This window comes from Littorina saxatilis, linkage group LG7 (genome assembly GCF_037325665.1).
Source record: "Littorina saxatilis isolate snail1 linkage group LG7, US_GU_Lsax_2.0, whole genome shotgun sequence".
NCBI classification, from domain to species: Eukaryota; Metazoa; Mollusca; class Gastropoda; order Littorinimorpha; family Littorinidae; genus Littorina; species Littorina saxatilis.
Genome location: NC_090251.1, coordinates 14,129,240 through 14,150,181, shown reverse-complemented (window position 1 = coordinate 14,150,181; position 20,942 = coordinate 14,129,240). Strand labels below are relative to the sequence as shown.

The window sequence follows — 20,942 nt, the reverse complement described above, 5'->3', positions numbered from 1 at the left end:
CCGCTCCGTTTCGAGCATCAGCTCCGAAGTTGTTGTTTATTTCGATCATTTCAGCCCGAAATAAAGACTTTGCAAAAACCACGCTTTCCAGATGGTCTTCCACACTTATAAGGCATGCTTATCAGTGGTGGCAGACACAAAAGGGGGGGGGGGGCAGTCAGTCCTTCCTCCTCGATCACCTCGTACGCACGAGGCTTGAGCGTGGGCAACTTCCTTAGCTGTCCTCAAGTCTGGAAGGATGTCAGACGTCCTCAAAGCTGCATACTGGACGACTCATGATGTCTTCCTCAGCTACTACCTCCGGGGCATTGCCAGCACTCATCCGGACGGTACCAACTGCCTCCCAGCTATGGTTGCCGCAGGCCAGATACTTCCAAGAGTTTAATGTGAGTATCCCACCGCCTTTATGTGCAATCTGCCATTTATGTGAGTTGAGGTAAGAATATGTGATTGAATCGAAAATTTCAAAACTAAATTTTCATTTAATTAATATACTTACTCAACTCACATCGTTTATACCCTCCCATCCATCCCCGCTAACATTATATGTGTTACAGGTGTGTGTTTCCGTGGGGGAATGACGGCCGGTAGCAGGACCGCGCATGTGCGGGTTACCGGTAGGGGAGGTGACTCCCGTCCTTGACTACGGATTGTTTTTCTTTGGGAGTTACTTCCCCCCTTACCAGGGTCGAGTACTACTTCAATATCTTAGCAATGAACTGAAGTTAATGCCATTTATGTGAGTTGAGTAAGTATATTAATTAAATGAAAATTTAGTTTTGAAATTTTCGATTTCCAGGGCCCCAAAGCATAACAAGTTCAAGATAACAAGATAACACGTTATACTTGTCTGTGACGTCAAACGTAACTTGTTCGTAGATTTTGAAAATGCACAGAGCATCCATCTTATTCATTTAGTTTTTAGCATATTCCTTTTCTTTCAAGTGTTTTATGACTTTTCGTTGTGGATTTTGCGTTTACAGAGATAAGTTGCAAATTGACCACGAGTCGCAGGGGTAATCATCAACCTTGATTGGGTCTTTGAGAGTGAATGCTTACAATCGTTGTCCTCGGAAACACAATCCAAAGCCGCAATGGTTCCACACATTAAACAATCAGCCTCATTGGCGTTTACTTTGACAATCCATGTTTCACCTGATAGCTCAAACCTATTCACCACCTTGATTTGTTGAAATTTATTCCCCGGCTGGTTATGAATGAAAACTTGTGAAAATGATAACAAATCTTGTTAATGTCTTCAAAAAAGTAAAACTTCAACAACAAAAACAATTCAAGCAGTAAATTATATGCTTTTATCCTGCCGTGTTTGAAGTATATTTTTGTTTTGTTTAGTTTTTAGTTGACTGTAAACTTCACTGAGAGGTTAATTGTTTGCTTTTCTCTGTTTATATGTGTGTGTGAGAGAGGGGGAGGGTGTGTGTGCTTTAGGTAAGACATATACACAATAATATACAAACCCATCCTGCCAAATAGACTTATAGTGATGAGACATATTATTTTTGTAACTCCCCTCTAGGTTAGTTTGAATGCAAATGATATCCCAAGTATTTGAACGAAACACACATTTGCTTGCATTGATTCGAGAAAGTGTAAAGGAGACGTATGTTTTCGTTAATTCGTCTTGCACACAATACGGTAGCAAAAGTGATTGTGGGCACAGGACAATGGTTGATGAATTGATTGACTGGTTGGATGTGAATGGACACATAATTGGATTGGATTGGATAAGATTTATAGTCCAGTGAGGTTACCCTCATGGAAATTCGGGCTGCTTTCTCCCTGGGGAAAGCGAGCTGCCATACAGTATACGGCGCTACCCATATTTTGTTTTTCCTGCATGCGTGTATTCATGTTTCCTGAGACTTAATGCCGTGTGAGATGGATTTTTTTTACTTAATTCCAAGTCCCACGGGTATTTGATGGACATTTTTATCTATGCCTATACAATTTTGCCAGGAAAGACCCTTTTGTCAATCGTGGGATCTTTAACGTGCACACCCCAATGTAGTGTACACGAAGGGACCTCGGTTTTTCGTCTCATCTGAAAGACTAGCACTTGAACCCACCACCTAGGTTAGGAAAGGGGGGAGAAAATTGCGGCCTGACCCAGGCCTGAACACGCAACCTCTCGCTTCCGAGCGCAAGTGCGTTACCACTCGGCCACCCAATGCGGGTTGATGAATTGACTGACTGACTGGTAGGTTAATAATGGACACATAATGCTGTGCGATAAATTGATTGACTCAATGGTTGAATGATTGACTGATTTTAGAGTTTACCTGTGATTGCGGGCATCGTCGTTGTTGGCATCACCGCCATCCTGGCGAAGATATTCCTGTTTGGCGGCAAGAAGAAGAAGTCACCAGTCACACTCAAAGACCCAGATGTCAAGATCCCTCTCAAGATGGTTGACAGAGAGGTCAGTGTGAACGTGTTCAGTGACACATTATTTTTAGGCAGGTGTGTTACTTTTCCAGAGCTGCAAACTGTTACGCTTTCAGCATAGCTTACAATGTTGAAGCAGGAATTGCTATGCTCAAAGCAGCAATGTCCCTCTTTGACTCCCCTGAGTAATCAGGAAAGTCTTAGGAATGAGCAGTGTTATGCTGGCCGGCCGTAGACAAAAAATAGACAAAAACTTAACGTCGAGCTTATCTCAGATGTTTTTGAAGCTAGAGCTTTGAAACTTTGCACGCTGTCTTCTTGGGTTTGATGATCTCCCTACATGACCCCAGTAAAAGGGAAGAAGTGTCTGTTGGGGGGGGTCGGTCTTAAAAGGGCGAGAGTCTTCTATTAGGGTGGGGTGGGGGTCTATTGGGGGGAGGGGGGTTGGGGTTCCACTGTTATGGGACATGACGAAGGGGAGTCGTATAAAGCATTTGCTTTTCTTGTTAGGCCAAAAAAAAAGGTCTGTTTACGGTAACATAGGCCAAAAAAATAGGGTCAATAGGTCAGGATTTTTTTTTTTTTTTTTTTTTTTTTTTTTCCAAAAAAACATTTTTACGTTATTTTGCAAAAAAACCAAGATTTTTTGCTTTTTTTTCGCAAATGCAAAAAAAAAGTCTAGGGTCGCGCGAAAAAAATAGGGTCGGTCGGGTTACCGTAAACAGACTATTTTTTTGGGGGGGGGCCTCATAGTAAGTTATGGTACACACACTCCTTTCTGCTTCTTGCTCTTCGTCTGCAAAGTATACGTATAGGTCAGAAAAAATTGCTGTCCACATGCACTGAAAAGTGGCACTGCAGACACTCTGTGATGGGCAACTGCTGTTTTTCCCTGGTCTAGATACAATTATAAAAATGTACTTTGAGCATTTATCAACTGTGTTGGTTGCAGTTATTGTGTATGTGAATGTGTGTGGGTGTAATGGTAATAATAATGATATTGATACTAATTTAAAAAAAAAAAAGGGTCACTAATGATTTGCCCCTATCTGGTTGAAGCTCAAGGAGATTTGCATATAATTATTCTAATAAATGTGCGAGTGACTGTATGTGTAGCGCTATGTTCAGTGGTTATCTTTGTTTGAAAGCGAAAAAATGTGTTTGCAGGAGATAAGTCCGGACACACGGCGTTTCCGCTTTGCCCTTCCTTCTCCAGAACACATTCTGGGTCTTCCTGTGGGTCAGTATTTGCCAACTACAGTGGCACCACCATTTGAAGACCTCAACATTCTGAGAAATTTACTTCTTGAAAAGGGGGGAGTATTAAAATGGGAATAAATAGAGAAAGGTAAATGAACCGAAAATCTGAAAAAGCAGGGTTTTAAAAAGGGAGAGGTATCACATTTTAGGGGTCTTCTTCTCCTTCTGCGTTCGTGGGCTGAAACTCCCATGTACACTCGTGTTTTTTGCACGAGTGGAATTTTACGTGTATGACCGTTTTTTACCCCGCCATTTAGGCAGCCATACGCCGTTTTCGGAGGAAGCATGCTGGGTATTTTCGTATTTCTATAACCTACCGAACTCTGACATGGATTACAGGATCTTTTTCGTGCGCACTTGGTCTTGTGCTTGCGTGTACACACGGGGGGTGTTCGGACACCGAGGTGAGTCTGCACACAAAGTTGACTCTGAGAAATAAATCTCTCGCCGAACGTGGGGACGAACTCACGCTGACAGCGGCCAACTGGATACAAATCCAGCGCGCTACCGACTGAGCTACATCCCCCCGCCCGTGGGTCTTAAATTGGGGGGTACCACTGTATATCTTTTATTTCTCGCTTATATTTGGAAACAATTTATGAATTTCTTGGATGTTACCTTGAAGCTTAGCATATGCAATACTCATATGAGATTGTATTGTAAACTTACAGTATTCTGAGCACTTCTACGTTCTTCGTTGTCTCATTTGAGTATGATAAACCGGCACGGTTGGCCTAGCGGAAAGGCGTCCGCCCCGTGGGCGGGAGGTCGTGGGTTCGAACCCCGGCCGGGTCATACCTAAGACTTTAAAATTGGCAATCTAGTGGCTGCTCCACCTGGCGTCTGGCATTATGGGGTTAGTGCTAGGACTGGTTGGTCCGGTGTCAAAATAATGTGACTGGGTGAGACATGAAGCCTGTGCTGCGACATCTGTCGTGTGTGTGGCGCACGTTATATGTCAAAGCAGCACCGCCCTGATATGGCCCTTCGTGGTCGGCTGGGCGTTAAGCAAACAAACAATTGTGAAAAAAATTGAAATTTGAGTATGATACAGTTGATACCAGTGTTAGTATGTTAAAGTTACACCCAAGAGAAATATATCTGACCGTTTTGTATTTTTAACTTGGAGAGGTAGAGTTTTCATTTTCTTGCTGTCTCAAATTTGTATGTGAAAAATCAGATTTTTGCAGAGATAACCAACACATTTTCTTTGCATGTATGTGTTTGATGCTGCTTTTTGATAGTTTTGGTTTTTTTAACTTATCAGATTCGTTCCTCTTTGGTCAACAGGTCAACACATTTACCTTTCGGCTCGCATTGACGGCAGCCTGGTTATTCGCCCCTACACACCTGTATCCAGCGATGATGATAAAGGCTATGTCGACCTGGTCATCAAGGTAGGTAATTTGCTAACTATTGACAGTGTTGTCTCCCTTACTCCAGTCCTGAGTATGTCTAATTGGGGTGCAGCCCACTTCTTGTTTCATGTTATTTTACAGAGTGAAAGTTGCTTTGGATTCGAAAAGAAGTTTTTGTGTGTGTTTTTAGTAAGAAATAATTTTCCATTTTTACTCACAAAGAAAGGAAATGCAGTTTTACTTTGAGCTGCAGTTATTTGAGAAAAAAAAAATGCAGGACATTTTTTGTGAACCTGCAATATGTTTGCTGTAAATGTGTAAGGGTGTGTGTGCGTTACAGACCATTTGTGTGTGTTTTGTTAATGTTCAAGTTGTAAATGTACGTGTAGCTATGGTTTTGCTTAAGAAACACAATGAAAAATAAATTGTTTATCGTTTGTTTAACCCTTTCGCTGCCAATCAAAACTTCCTGACTGCCAGGGAATATTGGAGTTCGGGGTGTAATAATTCACAAAAAATTCTAGCTCCAAACTGGCAGTAGGTAGGAAAGTAAAACCTATGTTATTTTTAAAGGAAATTCAACCAAGAATCTGTTTTTAGTATCTAATCATGGAAATAATGCACAAGTGCAGGACGGGTATACCCGTCCTAAGGCAGTGAAGGGGTTAAAAGACAAACAAATCAAACTCAAAACAAGGTAAAATGCGGAAATGAAAACAAATAAACAAAACACTTGTTCAAGTCACATTTCTTTCTGAAATGATTAAATTTACCATGTGAAGTAGCTGAGTGATGATTTGAAGTTTGCAAATATTTTGTTTAATTTTTATCATTTTAACAATTGTTTTAATTATTTTTGTGGATAGGTGTACTTCAAGAATGTTCACCCTAAGTTCCCTGAGGGCGGCAAGATGTCGCAACATCTGGAGAACATGCAGATAGGCGACTACATGGACTTCAGGGGACCCAGTGGACTCTTGGTCTATGAGGGAAAGGGTATGTAACCAGTCTGTTCGCGGCTACATGTCAAAGGAACCACTGTTTTAACCATGCACTCGCGCACACACACGCGATTTTCTGTTTATACTGCGCTCACTAATTTACCTTCATTTCAAGATTGTTTCTATTAATAATTTAATTAAGACCCCATTTGCACCGGCCCCCGTAGCGCAGTGGTTAGCGCATCGGGCTGCGGGCCGGGAGGTCGTGGGTTCGAATCCCATCAGGGTCATGTGGGTTTTTCGGGCTACGGTCGGCTCCTACCCAGAGTGGAAGTGCTATGGTTCCTATGGGAAGGCTGGAATCACACAGCCGAGTGTCATTCACTTAACGAATGCGACTTTGAGGGTGCTCAGGTTCTGTATACCTGACCAACACCGCAGGTGCGGCAGTTCTCGGGCCTGGTTGATGCCAGGATATATTATGACAGTAAGCGTAGAGTGCTGCCCTGTCACGTAGTCTCAAACCAAATTGGAAATCCATAGCATCATCATTATAATCATCCTCATCTCATTAATCATCCAAAATTATAAAATGTCCTTGCTTTTGTGCTCTCATGCCCGGAGCTCTCATGGTGACCTTGGTCTCATTGTTCCTGTTCCATCCTTCCCTGAATAGTACTTCTGCTGTCAGTCTTCAACGTGTGACGTTCTGGGGGGTCGACGGAGGGAAGTGGTGGCGGTCTGCTCTCTGGAGGGGACGCTCACTTAGTCTGGCTCCGCGACTTAGCAGTCAATGTCGTTAGTAGGGGGCATAGTAGGTAGTGGGCTGAGTCCGTTAGCTCGGGACAGACCCACTACTGAACACCGTCGAAGTGACTCAGCAGAAGTGCAGTGTCAACTTCCGAGGGTAGCCTACCGCAACGACCCGACATCCCTCCCTGGAGCGTCTGTAAAATCGACAGGTCTGGCAGCGGAACGAAAATTCAGATGTGGATGGAGCAGCGAATGCAGGGACGGGGCGGCGTGAGAGAATACCGGAACAAGGAACAGGTGTAAGGACCCCCCAAAAAAAAGAAAAAAAAAAAAGACCCCATTTGCGTTTTGGTGGCCTTGAAAGGTGGATTCAGCTGTGTTATGTGCCATCAGAACACACACAAAAACAAATAAATAAAAAGAAGTCGCGTAAGGCGAAATTACTACATTTAGTCAAGCTGTGGAACTCACAGAATGAAACTGAACTCACTGCATTTTTTCACAATGACCGTTGTCCGCCGCTAGTGCAAAAGGCAGTGAAAGTGACGAGCCTGTTCAGCGCGGTAGCGGTTGCGCTGTGCTGCATAGCACGCTTTATTGTACCTCTCTTCGTTTTAACTTTTTGAGCGTGTTTTTAATCTAAACATATATCTATATGTTTTTTGAATCAGGAACCGACAAGGAATAAGATGAAATTGTTTTTAAAACGATTTCGGAAATTTAATTTTAATCATAATTTTTATATTTTTAATTTTCAGAGCTTGTTTTTAATCCGAATATAACATATTTATATGTTTTTGGAATCAGAACATGAAGAAGAATAAAATAAAAGTAATTTTGGATCGTTTTATAAAAAAATAATTTTAATTACAATTTTCAGATTTTTAATGACCAAAGTCATTAATTAATTTTTAAGCCTCCATGCTGAAATGCAATACCGAAGTCCGGCCTTCGTCGAAGATTGCTTGGCCAAAATTTCAATCAATTTGATTGAAAAATGAAGGTGTGACAGTGCCGCCTCAACTGTTAGAAAAAGCCGGATATGACGTCATAAAAGACATGTATCGAAAAAATGAAAAAAAACGTCTGGGGATTTCATACCCAGAAACTCTCATGTAAAATTTCATAAAGATCGGTCCAGAAGTTTAGTCTGAATCGCTCTACACAAAGGGTTTTCATAAACTTCCTTAGGTTCAGCAGTTTGTTTTAAGAACTTACGGAAACCGGCCCCCGTAGCGCAGTGGTTAGCGCATCGGGCTGCGGGCCGGGAGGTCGTGGGTTCGAATCCCATCAGGGTCATGTGGGTTTTTCGGGCTACGGTCGGCTCCTACCCAGAGTGGAAGTGCTATGGTTCATATGGGAAGGCTGGGATCACACAGCCGAGTGTCATTCACTTAACGAATGCGACTTTGAGGGTGCTCAGATTCTGTATACCTGACCAACACCGCAGGTGCGGCAGTTCTCGGGCCTGGTTGACGCCAGGATATATTATGACAGTAAGCGTAGAGTGCTGCCCTGTCACGTAGTCTCAAACCAAATTGGAAATCCAAAGCATCATTATAATCATCCTCATCTCATTAATCATCCAAAATATATATTGTCCTTGCTCTTGTGGCCCTTCATGCCCGGAGCTCTCATGGTGACCTTGGTCTCAGTGTTCCTGTTCCTTCCTTCCCTGAATAGTAGTTCTGCTGTCAGTCTTCAACGTGTGACGTTCTGGGGGGGTCGACGGAGGGACGTGGTGGCGGTCTCCTCTCTGGAGGTGACGCTCACTCAGTCTGGCTCCGCGACTTAAAAGTCAATGTCGTTTGTAGGGGGCATAGTAGGTAGTGGGCTGCGTCCGTTAGCTCGGGACAGACCCACTACTGAACACCGTCGAAGTGACTCAGCAGAAGTGCAGTGTCATCTTCCGAGGGTAGCCTACCGCAGCGACCCGACATCCCCCCCCTGGAGCGTCTGTAAAATCGACAAGTCTGGCAGCGGAATGAAATTCAGAGGTGGTTGGAGCAGCGAGTACAGGGACGGGGCGGTGTGAGAGCACAACGGGACAAGGGAACAAGTGTAAAGACGGAAAAAAAAAGAAAAAAAAAAAGAACTTACGGAAAGAACTAAGGACTACATCATGTGGCTGAGCTTAGTTCTTAGCACAGAAGCTTTTAGCTTTGTTTTTGTTTTTGTGTTTCTTAATCTTACACAAAAGACATCAATCATCTTTGCTTTTACCTATAATAAATAGAATCACATTCCTTTTGGTTCAGTGATTCAACTTAGGCATTACGCCCCTCAGGGCCGTTTTTCTCGCGCTAGTTAAAAAGCTACACTTTTTGGTAGCCTTCACTACGGCGGCCCCTGGATTTTTCTTGACGTTGCAATGAGCTAGGAGGTTTTCTCCTACATTGCAGTATTGCTAGCATCCTCAAGGGCACTTCCCTTGACGCAGCATGGTATAAGTCACAGCTCCCGTCCCGGGATTGGTATTTGGTTTGATTAGAGGGATTTAGGCCGGATTTCCTTACTAAATTCAGAAATCCGGTCTATCATCCTCTTGTAGCCGCATCTCCTCCCTGAGTAAGTTACTTGCTCTCGGAGATCATAACTTGTTTAACCGTCTGGTTGGGGCCCTCGTCAGATTCCGGGTCCGGACATTGCCTTTTAGTTCCGTAAGTCAAATAACTTCTCTTTATCTCCATCAATCTTGCTCATGATAAAGATATTCCATGGGTCACTTTGGCCAAATGGTTAGCCACACTGATTCTACAGGCCTATCTTTTTGGGAAGGCCAGTCATGTGACAATCAGGCAGTCCTATCCCTAACTGCGGTCAGAGCTCAGGTGGTTCTAGCCTGGGCCTGGTCAATAGCAGTCCTCCGCTCCGGTCTCCTCTCAGAGGTTCTGGAACTAGCCTGCTGGCGCTCAGAGAACGTTTTTATCATTTACTACCTCAGAAATGTCGCGGGAACGCGACAGGACGGTAGTTCCGCTCTACCAGCTATGGTATCAGCAGGACAAGTTCTCTGTTCTTGATATTATGAATTTCCCTCCTCCTACAGTAGCAATCTGCTATATGTGAGTTGGGTAAGATATGTAATTTAATCAAAAAGTTTAGTAAGACATTTTCATTTGATTAATATACTTACCCAACTCACATCGTTTATTTCCTCCTGCCTCCCTGCTGTTGGGGGTATGTATTTCTAAAAAAGAAGTGAGTTGGGCTTCGGTTGGAATGAAAACATGGTGGCATATGCGCACGCATACGGAAGACAGACTCAGTATTGGTCTGGCCTTGATACCAGTATGGGTATTGGTCACTCTTTTGTTTAGAGTTGTCTCCCTTGTTACCAAGGGGACGCGTACAGCGTTACCAGCACTGAACTAGGGTTAATTGCTATATGTGAGTTGGGTAAGTATATTAATCAAATGAAAATTTATTACTAAAATGTTTGATTACCATGCTTGTTGTTGTTGTTTTTGAGTACAAAATACAGGTATCATGATACAGTGGGACTCCCCTTTTCACACCTAACCAAATCTGAGAAAATCGCGTCTTAAAAAAAGGAGGGAGTCTTAAAATGGGGGGTCTTAAAAGCGGGGTTCCACTCTACCTGTATTTTCATGGTTCATTGATTGCTGATACAGGTACGTTCAAAGTGCGTGCGGACAAGAAGTCGGAGCCAGAGACCAAGGTAGCGCAGAAGCTGGGAATGATCGCAGGAGGCACAGGTATCACCCCCATGCTTCAGCTCATCCGACAGGTGTTCAAAGACCCTGACGACAATACTGACCTCTGGCTAGTCTTTGCTAACCAGGTAGGTAATTAGTGAGATGTGTGCGTGTATGTTTGTGTGTGTGTTGGTTTGTGTGTGTGTGTGTGTGTGTGTGTGTGTGTGTGTTCATGATGGATGGGTTGGTGCTATACTGTCAGAGGGGAAAAGAAAGGAGCACTTGTTGATGGCTTAAATATTATCCCAGTTGACTTCTTGCATGCATATATCACAAAACACTCCTTAGTTTTTCAGTGTGTATACCTCAACCACCCAGAAAAAAACAAAGGGAGGAGAATGAGGGTGTTTGTGTGTGTGTGTGTGTGTGTGTGTGTGTGTGTGTGTGTGTGTGTGTGTGTGTGACAGGGTGTCTTTGTGTGAGAGAATGTGTGTGAGAGGATGAATGAGAGGGTGTGATGCAATGGAGGGACAGGTTTGCTATGGCCGCTGGGTTGTCTTTTAAATGGATGATCCGATGTATGGCAGACCTGTTAGTGTGTGCATGTGTGTGTGTGTGTGGTAAAGAGAATTGTATGTGGGGAAACAGACCTATGTTTGCTCTTTGGTAACCATGAAAAGACAGGAGTTTATAAAGGGGTGGCTGTGTGGGTTTGTGTTGGTTTGTGTGTGTGTGTGGACACTCTCTGACTGCACAAACTCTCCTGCAATCCTGTATATCTTAACAGTTATGCATTACTACTCTGACACACTGTACGTTAAATGTTGGTCACTACTATTGCAGACTGAGAACGACATCCTGCTGAGGACAGAACTGGAGGAAATCCAACAGGCACACCCTGACCGCTTCAAACTGTGGTACACCCTGGATCGCCCCCCGACAGGTCAGTTCTTCACTTCTGAATTTTGTTTTGTTTGTGTTAGCCTTGCGTTTTTCTTCTTAAGCCTTTCTTCTTGTTGTTCAGTCTGCTCTCTCTTCTCTTTCTTCTTCTTTTTCTTCATTTTCTTTATCTTTTTTTCTTCTTTTCTTTTTTCTTCTTCTGTATTTTATTCTTTTTCTTTTGTATCTTTTTCTACGTGGCCCCCTGGACCCCAGGCCTGTATCTCTTTCTTCATCTGCTTGTTGATTGTCTTTGTTCCGATATGATGACAATGTTTGCCCATACTGGTGAATTGCAGTTGTTTGTATATTCTCTGTGTTGCCGTAGAGCTTTGCCCAGATGTACAAGGTCTAGCCACATGGTTTGTCTGTGATTGTTTTGCCGTGGGTTGAATTGGAGTATGCGGTCTCGAATAGCAGCTAGCATCTGCTGAAGGGACATTAAAACCCAAAAACCAATTGGAGTATGTGTCCCATGGTTATTACATGGGTGGCCGGAAATCCGGATTCGATTATGGCCTTATTTTTGTTCTCTTAAACCTCTATCCTTGAAAAATAAAGTTCCATCATCATCACATCATCTCTCTTTTTAATTTTTTTTTATTTTTTATGTGGTTTGGTTGAGGTTCAGGATTCGTGACATTTTTCAGTCCCACCCATGTTATTAGGACTGTTACGGTATTGCACAGGGACACCACTGCAATGGCAGAGTTTTAGATTGGCACAATGGTAGGCTCTTCTTCTTCTTCTTCGTTCATGGGCTTAGACTCCCACGTTCACTCATGGTTTTAGCACAAGTGGATTTTTACGTGTATGACCGTTTTTACCCCGCCATTCAGGCAGCATACGCCGATTTTGGAGGAGGCATGCTGGGTATTTTTGTGTTTCTATTGTATTGTGTGTTGGTCAGACAATCGGACTGCTACAACGGCATTACACAAAATTTGTTTTTGTGGTGGTTGAGTAACTGAAAAACTGCTAGTCGTATTTCAAATACTCTTTGTAAAGTATGTTTAACCTCCATCATCAGTACACTAACGTTTTCACGTTTTATCTTTCCATCAGGATGGAAGTACAGCAGTGGCTTCGTCAACGACGAGGTGATCAAGTCCCACCTCCCTCCCCCCAGTGAGGACACCCTCATCTTGATGTGCGGCCCCCCTCCCATGATCAACTTCGCCTGCATCCCTAATTTGGATAAGCTTGGCTACAAACCCACTCAGAGATTTGCATACTAAGCTCCGCCCACTCTTTTGCATGTGACAATAGCTCCACCCATTTTGAGAGGCCCAGCAAGGGATGTGTGCTGATGAATGAACTCATTCCGTTTGGTTTGCTTGAAGCATAGCTTGTTTGCTTTTTCTCTGTGTAAGATGGCTGCTGAAAGCAAACTTTTGTTCTTCTTCTTTTGAGTATGATTCATGAGGAAACGAGTGCTGGAAACTTTTTTTTTTATTATTTCATTTTTGATATTTTTATACATTAGCTTTGTTTACCTTAGCTTTTAAGCGTAGAGTCGGGAGGGCGGGAAGTGGATCATTTTGGTACTGGAACAGTACCTATTTCTGTATTTCAATATTTTTCTTCTGGTTTTTTTTTACACTTGAGTAGGACCAATGGTACAGGACTATGTAGTTCTATAAAATTAGGGTCATTTTCAGTATCCTGCTAAATATTTTAATCTGATATTTTACTCTTTATGAAGGTAGGATTATTGCTACACAAGAACGCAGTTCTAGAAAATTAAGATTATTTCACTTTTCTCCTATTTATTTGCTTCTGTGATAATTAGCTCTTTTCCATGTAACAAGATGCACACGAAGGGATTTGTTGAGTTTGCTGCAGAGTATTTTCAGTCGGTAATTGTGTAAAAAGAGAAACTTATTCTTGAAAAAGCAGGTGCAACATTTTTTAACATTCTTACTGTAGACAAGTGTGGAGCGCCAATAAACAAAACTTCCATTTCCTTGCAGCACACTTATTTGCAAGTCTGTATGCTTCCACGCCTGAATGAGTTGAATGTACAGTTTAATAATCGCTGGACAATTAGTGTAATAACTTCATTGTTATTAGTATCTCACAGCATGGATGTCAAAACAATGATGACAGTAATTAGGTTTGTCTTGAAGCAGGGAATGTCTACATGTTTGTTAACACGGATTCATCTAGTCTTGCACATAATTTTCATATACCTACCATCACTATAGAAGTTTAAAGGATGTAGATAGTTAAGCTATTCCACAAGGTACTCGACTTGTGGTTGTACTATTCATATATTCCTACCATCACTTTAGAAGTTTAAAGGATGTAGATAGTTAAGCTTTACCACAAGGTACTAGACTTGTGGTTGAACTATTCATATATACCTACCATCACTTTAGAAGTTTAAAGGATGTAGATGGTTAAGCTGTACCACAAGGTAAAAGATTAGTGGTTATACTCACTCGCACTGTGCCAATATATTGAATTTATTCCCAACATGAAACAGTTTACTGGCGTTGGATTGGGCATATTCTTTTTTTTTCTTCTTCAAATTTATGTTTGTATTGTTTTGCAGGCTTTTTGTATTTAGTGGTTATGGAGGAGGTAAAAAAGTCTTCACTTTAATAATTCAGACACAATTTGTAAATGCCTGTTTTATTACTTTGGTATGCTTATGCATTTTCTTTATTGGTTCAACCTGCAAATGACGCCTTTTCCTCTCTTTAAACATTTCTGATCTCATTTCGTGGAATAATGTGTTTCAGTATTTGTATTTACAAAAAGCCTTACTGAGAACCTACAATTTGTTTTATGACTATCACAAGCGATCCCTAGCAGCTTGATTTAAGTTTGTATAAAGTAATTAAACTAGAAAAGACATTTTGTACTGTTTATGATCCTGTTGGTCATTTAGAAGGTTCTCTATGTGGCAGTCTACTAAACACACACATGCACGCATGCATGCAGACACACACACATACACACACACTTACACATACACACACACACACACACACACACACACACACACACACACACACACACACACACACACACACACAGAAGTTGAGGTATTGGCTGTTAGAAGAAAAATGCCCTTTCCAATGCCTCTATTAAAAGCATTTATGTGATAATGGTGTGACCATTGTGCATATTATCCGCGTTTTCTTTAGTGTATGTGGCTGTAAAGTGTTAAAAGGCTGTACAGCAAGTACTAACCATCTGTTATTCATTCTTTTCGATTGTGCTTGTGTGTTTGCTTTGCAGGTCATGATCTAACACTTCCTTTGGCCTAATTCATTAGGCTGAATAGATTCATTCACAGCAGCTGCTTGAAATACAAAGATAGGATGGACGCTTGCATACATGTACATAAGTGCTTTTTTGGTATCTTTTTGTTGATATAAACACATCTGAGAAAGCAGACAATAAACTGTTCGTGTGTGAGTGTATGTGTGTGTGTTTGTATGTGTGTGTGTTTGCGTGCACGCGTGTGTTTTGAAAGGTAGCTTAGTAAACATAGTTTATCATTTATATAATGCGTGTGTGCTTGGACAACTTTATTGCAGTTGACAAACCAATCTCACCAAGACAAAAGAAAGAGTGGAGGTGAAAATTCTGGTTGAGCATTTAATACGAACATTTACATACATACAACACAAATTAATCACTCATAATCATCCATTCAAAGGAAAACGCATCTCAGATTCTCGCATCATGGTCATTGTATTGTGTTCAATCGCTCGTTAACAACGCCTACCACAATAAACAGCAGAAGCAATTTTTTTCTTCTAACTGGACTTTTTCATGTCTTTTTTTCCTCACCTGCGCTCATAGAAACATCAAAGCGACCGTGATTTGATCTCCCATTACGCAGAAGAAGAAGAAGAAGATTTCAGCCCAGAATTAACGATAGCAGCTTTGTTTGTTGTTATTTTATTTTATTTTTCTCACTTTCGTGGCAAGAATAAATGGCATGCCACAATGTTGAATTGGAAGTCGTCAATGGTTTTAGCAAATAAGCATGGTGTTTCCGTAAAACATTTTCTCCAACACTTTCTTCAATCAGATGTCGGTGAATCAGTCACAACAAAGTTGTCAGAGGATGAGGTGGTTTTTTTTACCCCGATAGCGGAGCCGGTATGGCTGCCTAAATGGCGGGGTGAAAACTGTCATACACGTAAAAATCCACTCGTGCAAAAAACACGAGTGTACGTGGGAGTTTAAGCCCATGAACGCAGAAGATGAAGAAGAAGAGGATGAGTTTAAATCTGTGTAAGAAGGGAAATGTATATAACCGCTGTTGTGTACAGTATGGGGTGAGGAAGATAGGTTACAATCATTAAATAAGTATAGGCTATAACTAATCCTATGAACGAGTAGAAGTATAGTCTTGGAGTTCCGATTTCCTGTTTTTCAGAATAGGTAAACATCTACTTTGAAATCACATTTAGCAGAATGGTAAAATAACATTTTTAATCAATTGCTTGCTAACATTAACAACAAACAACAACAGCACCAAAATAAAATATTGGTTATTCAAATGTCACCTGGCTAAAAAGAACAAACAAGATGATTCTATAACAGTGTCCATTTTCTTGCTAAAGAGAAGCCAATATTCTCAGAAAAAAAAGAAACGAGGTATATTTGTCTCCAATTCAGTTTTGGAATTTTCACTTATTGAACAGCAACAACAAAATCAAAAAACAAGAAAGGTAAGTTGTTAGATTAATTTGTTACGTTATGTAAGTTGTTAAGTTAAGTTGTAATTTTAGCAACAACAAAGGTAACAAACAAACCAACAAAACAACAAATTGCGCAAACCCACACACACACACACACAAAACAACGCAACTAATGGAGCATAGCTGCCACAGAGAGACAGACAGACAGACAGACCAACCGGCCGGCAGAAACATTTTGTTGATGAAACGTTCTTTCTTTAACGCATGAGCGATCAGCCCAAAACGCCTCTAGCAGATTTATTGTTATCGTGTTGCGCCCACCGCTTCTTAAAACATTTGAAAACAATCAGTGCTGTTCAGAAAGATAATTTTCAACAATAACACGAACAGTGAGCAGATCTATGAAAATTAGCCAAGCTTGTCCGATATGAGAAGTAGGTCTACTTCTTTTGAAAAAAAAGGCAATATTTAAATGAGAGATCGCGCCTGATGAAAATTTTTCCGATCTCCCAGGTCAACTTATGTGCAGACCTGCTAGAGCCTTACCCCCCATTCGTGTGTACACGCAAGCACAAGACCAAGTGCGCATGGGAAAAGATCCTGTAATCCATGTCAAAGTTCGGTAGGTAATTGAAACACGAAAATACCCAGCATGCTTTCCCCGAGAGCGGCGTATGCTGTCTCAATGGCGGGTTAAAAACGGTCATATACGTACAAATTCACACGTGCAAAAACAAGAGTGAACGTGGGAGTGTCAGCCCATGAACGAAGAAGTAAGAAAAAGAAGGAGGAGAAGAAAATGAGAGGACAGAGGAAATAGATTCGTTGGATAAGCTACGACTGAATTTCTCGAGCCAAGTCGATTTTGTCTCCAACATGAGTTTCCCGTGGGGCTTAAGACAGCAACCGTAACATATAACGCCCCCCCCCCCCCCCCACCCCTACCCCACCCCCTTTCTCTTCCACCGATTTATGTAAACATTTGTGACGTTATCTTTATTTTACTGTAATTGTGTTTGTGCTAAACACGCCATTTTATAACTCAGCATTTTCTGTTTATATATGAGCGACATTTCGAGAAATGACTTAACGATGATCCTGTTTGGGATTAAAAATATATAACACACAAACAGAAACGCGATAAGCCGATTTTATTTCTCATAATTATAGGTTCATTACTCCCTGGATCTGTGACTTCCGTAAACAACTGACTCCCGAAAATATTCTGGTTGTTTTAGCTATGGACAGTTAAAAATCGGTTTCACCAAGAAAATATAAAAGAAAACATCGAAAACAAGGCCCCCCCCCCCCAAGAAATAAATTATTCCCTTGCTTCGTGAAATTTTCTGTTTGTAACCTCTATCAATCTCCCTCCATTTTAATTAAGAATACCTCCTGTTTTCTTCTTCTTCTGCGTTCGTGGGCTGAAACTCCCACGTACACTCGTGTTTTTTGCACGAGTGGAATTTTACGTGTATGACCGTTTTTTTACCCCGCCATTTAGGCAGCCATACGCCGTGTTCGGAGGAATACCTCCTGTTTAAGACTCAGATGTTTTGGGGTCTTAAAAGGGTTACACCGCTGCATAGTCTTATGGAAGGGGCGGCATTTCGAGAATTCTATCGACTGGAACCAGTAAGAAAAAAAAATCCCTGCGCTTAGAACTGTACCCACGGAAAACGCGCGATATAAGCCTCATATTGATTGATTGATTGACAGGCCACTTAGGCCAATATCCTTTGTTGAAAATAAAAATGAAATAACTTGTGGCGTCTCTGGTGCCAGTGTTTAGAGTATAAGGTTTGTTTGTTTGTACGTGTCTTTGTTTCAATTTGTGCTAAATACTTCCTCTGTGTGTGTGTGTGTGTGTGTGTGTGTGTGTGTGTGTGTGTGTGTGTGTGTGTGTGTGTGTGTTTGTGTGAGTGTGGGTGAGTGTGTGTGTGTGTGTGTGTCAGTGTGTGTGTGTGTGTGTGTGTGTGTGTCAGTGTGTGTGTGTGTGTGTGTGTGTGTGTGTCAGTGTGTGTGTGTGTCAGTGTGTGTGTGTAAGAAATTCGCAGCACGTTGCTGTACCTTTTCTTGGGGAGAAGGGGGGGGGGGGCGGGGGGGGGGCGGGGGGGGGGGGGGAGAGGTAAATGCATTCCTCTACGGCCAAGTGTTTGTTTTTCAAGAGTCTGATTACTCTATTTTCAATTTCAACATGTACAACGTGGTGGCGCAGTAATGTTGGCACAAAAACAAATTAACAATCAATCAAACAAGCAAAAAATAAACAAAACAAAACAAAGAAACATCTTTATCTCCGGTTCTGCCGCTAAACGTGACATTGTGATAACCATGGTAATAGGTGTGGCACGCTGAACGCGATAGCCCAGTGGTCTATGCTACTATGCACGCTCACAATACATAAAAAACACACACACAAAAAAAAAAAACACGGTCAGCAAACAAACAAATTCAAGGAAAGAAAAGAAACAAAATACGCACCCATAAAATAGGAACAAAAGCAGAAGAAAAAAAGAAAGAAAAAAAAAGTCATGTTAAAAGGAAGGGGGAAATAATAAGAAGAAAGAAGAAGTGCACACAGAGCTTTTGAGGGCAACCCATTTCCGAAGCCCCTATTTTTTGTACCTTTCACGCAGGATAACGATGACAAAAGTGCGTGAGAAAAAGAAAGAAAAAGACCCCCCCCCCCCCCCCCCATCCAAAAAATCAAACAAAAAACAAAACAAAACAAAAAAACAGGAAAAGGGGGAACAAAAGAAAAGAAGGCTTCTGCAGTCACGTTTATATCAAGGCGACAACACAGCTAACCGATGCAAGGTTCGACAATTTCGACCCTGAGGTCTTCTTCACTTTAAAAGCGTATAAATACCCTCAGGATCGGAACTGTCGCACCTAGTATCGTTCAAATGCGTCGTCCTCTTTTAAATGAAATTTTTTTTTGATATTTTATTAAACGCGAGTAGAGTACTTTTTGGGTCTTTTCATTGTAATAGTGCTCTCAAAACATGTTTTAAACCGCCTTGATGCAATAAAGGGGCTTATAGGTTTCACTCTGTTTGTTTGTTTGTTTGTTTGTTTGTTTGTTTGTTTGTTTGTTTGTTTGTTTGTCCTCGGATTAGACTTGTATATCGGGTACTCTGGGGTCAATTGAGCTCAAATTTGGTGAGTAGCTTGGCATACGGTGGCATTGGGTGTGTGCACAATATTAAGTTCCTAACGGTAGTCAAACTTGAGATATTAGCTTTACACGCCTTTATGCAAGCAGCCAAACAAAAAACAAATGAAAGGTTTCACATGAGGATGCGCGTCTCAACCTAACACTTGACGTCGAAAAAATGTTTGGTATGGTATGTCAAGGGAGAAGGGAAACATTTAACAATGTGTTTTTCGTTCTCGTTTTTTGACTCACATGCGAAGCAAAAGTGAGTCTATGTACTCACCCGAGTCGTCCGTCCGTCCGTCCGTCCGGAAAACTTTAACGTTGGATATTTCTTGGACACTATTCAGTCTATCAGTACCAAATTTGGCAAGATGGTGTATGATGACAAGGCCCCAAAAAACATACATAGCATCTTGACCTTGCTTCAAGGTCAAGGTCGCAGGGGCCATAAATGTTGCCTAAAAAACAGCTATTTTTCACATTTTTCACATTTTCTCTGAAGTTTTTGAGATTCAATACCTCACCTATATATGATATATAGGGCAAAGTAAGCCCCATCTTTTGATACCAGTTTGGTTTACCTTGCTTCAAGGTCAAGGTCACAGGAGCTCTTCAAAGTTGGATTGTATACATATTTTGAAGTGACCTTGACCCTGAACTATGGAAGATAACTGTTTCAAACTTAAAAATTATGTGGGGCACATGTTATGCTTTCATCATGAGACACATTTGGTCACATATGATCAAGGTCAAGGTCACTTTGACCCTTATGAAATGTGACCAAAATAAGGTAGTGAACCACTAAAAGTGACCATATCTCATGGTAGAAAGAGCCAATAAGCACCATTGTACTTCCTATGTCTTGAATTAACAGCCTTGTGTTGCATGACCTTGGATGACCTTGACCTTGGGTCAAGGTCACATGTATTTTGGTAGGAAAAATGTGTAAAGCATGTGAGTCGTATGGGCTTTGCCCTTCTTGTTTAAATTTGTTTTCGTTTTTGGTATTGACACGGATTGTGTTCGATAATGGAAACAAAGTTTTTCTAATTGTTTTTCTCTTTTTTTCTTCTTTTTTTCAAAAAGATTTGTCGCGTTGGTCATATCCCGCCATGAAACTACAGGTATAATTATGTGAGCACTTACCGTAAGTTTTAAACTTGTTGTGGTCCTTTGTAAACATGTTGTTATATTATCATGTGTGTGTTTATGAATAAAATAGTGTTTAAACCAACATTTAACCAAAAAAAAACTGACCACATCTTTCATAGAAGATTGTGGCGTTAAACTTGATCTTAATTTAGATAATAGAGTTCGTTTAAACAAATAAAAACGAACCATAGAAATTGCACAGTAAAAAAGATAGTATTCTAAAGATGTGTAACACTTAAGAATCAAAGTATCACACCATATCTTCAACGTATTACCAATACCTGTCCCAATATAGACCAGTTGGTCTAAGAGGACGTTAAACCCGAATAGTCAGTCACTTAAGACATGAGATTATTCACGCGATGAAGTTTTGACAATAAAAAAAGCCCACAAACAAACAAACAAACAAACAACCCAAACAATCGAGAAGAATGTCAGATGTGTCGTATTACAATAAACTGAAGCTGCTAAAACATTTTTTTGACTTTGTCACATAGACACTTTCGTTCTGAATGACTGGAATATTTATAAAGTCTTTTATGACTCGGAGATCGTTTTGCCGTAAATCTTTCGTTCGAATAGTAAATGTTCAACACATAAGTAAATAAACCTGGTATTCTTCTTCTTCTTCGTTCGTGGGCTGA

The 20,942-nt window shown here is 41.2% G+C and overlaps 1 protein-coding gene across 4 annotated transcripts in view; it reads left to right on the top strand.

The window, feature by feature from the left end:
* The window catches only part of LOC138970755 (NADH-cytochrome b5 reductase 3-like), a 41,907-nt gene extending 27,176 nt beyond the window's left edge, over positions 1-14,731 (top strand). For all 4 annotated transcript variants that reach the window (XM_070343252.1, XM_070343254.1, XM_070343253.1 and 1 more), the window contains exons 2-8: positions 2,294-2,440; positions 3,574-3,646; positions 4,957-5,063; positions 5,891-6,020; positions 10,354-10,523; positions 11,221-11,320; positions 12,382-14,731. In XM_070343252.1, coding sequence (XP_070199353.1) covers positions 2,294-2,440; positions 3,574-3,646; positions 4,957-5,063; positions 5,891-6,020; positions 10,354-10,523; positions 11,221-11,320; positions 12,382-12,554 — 900 coding nt within the window. In that variant the 3' untranslated portion in view covers positions 12,555-14,731. The remainder of the gene's footprint in view (positions 1-2,293; positions 2,441-3,573; positions 3,647-4,956; positions 5,064-5,890; positions 6,021-10,353; positions 10,524-11,220; positions 11,321-12,381) is intronic.
* The last annotated feature ends 6,211 nt before the right edge of the window (positions 14,732-20,942 follow it).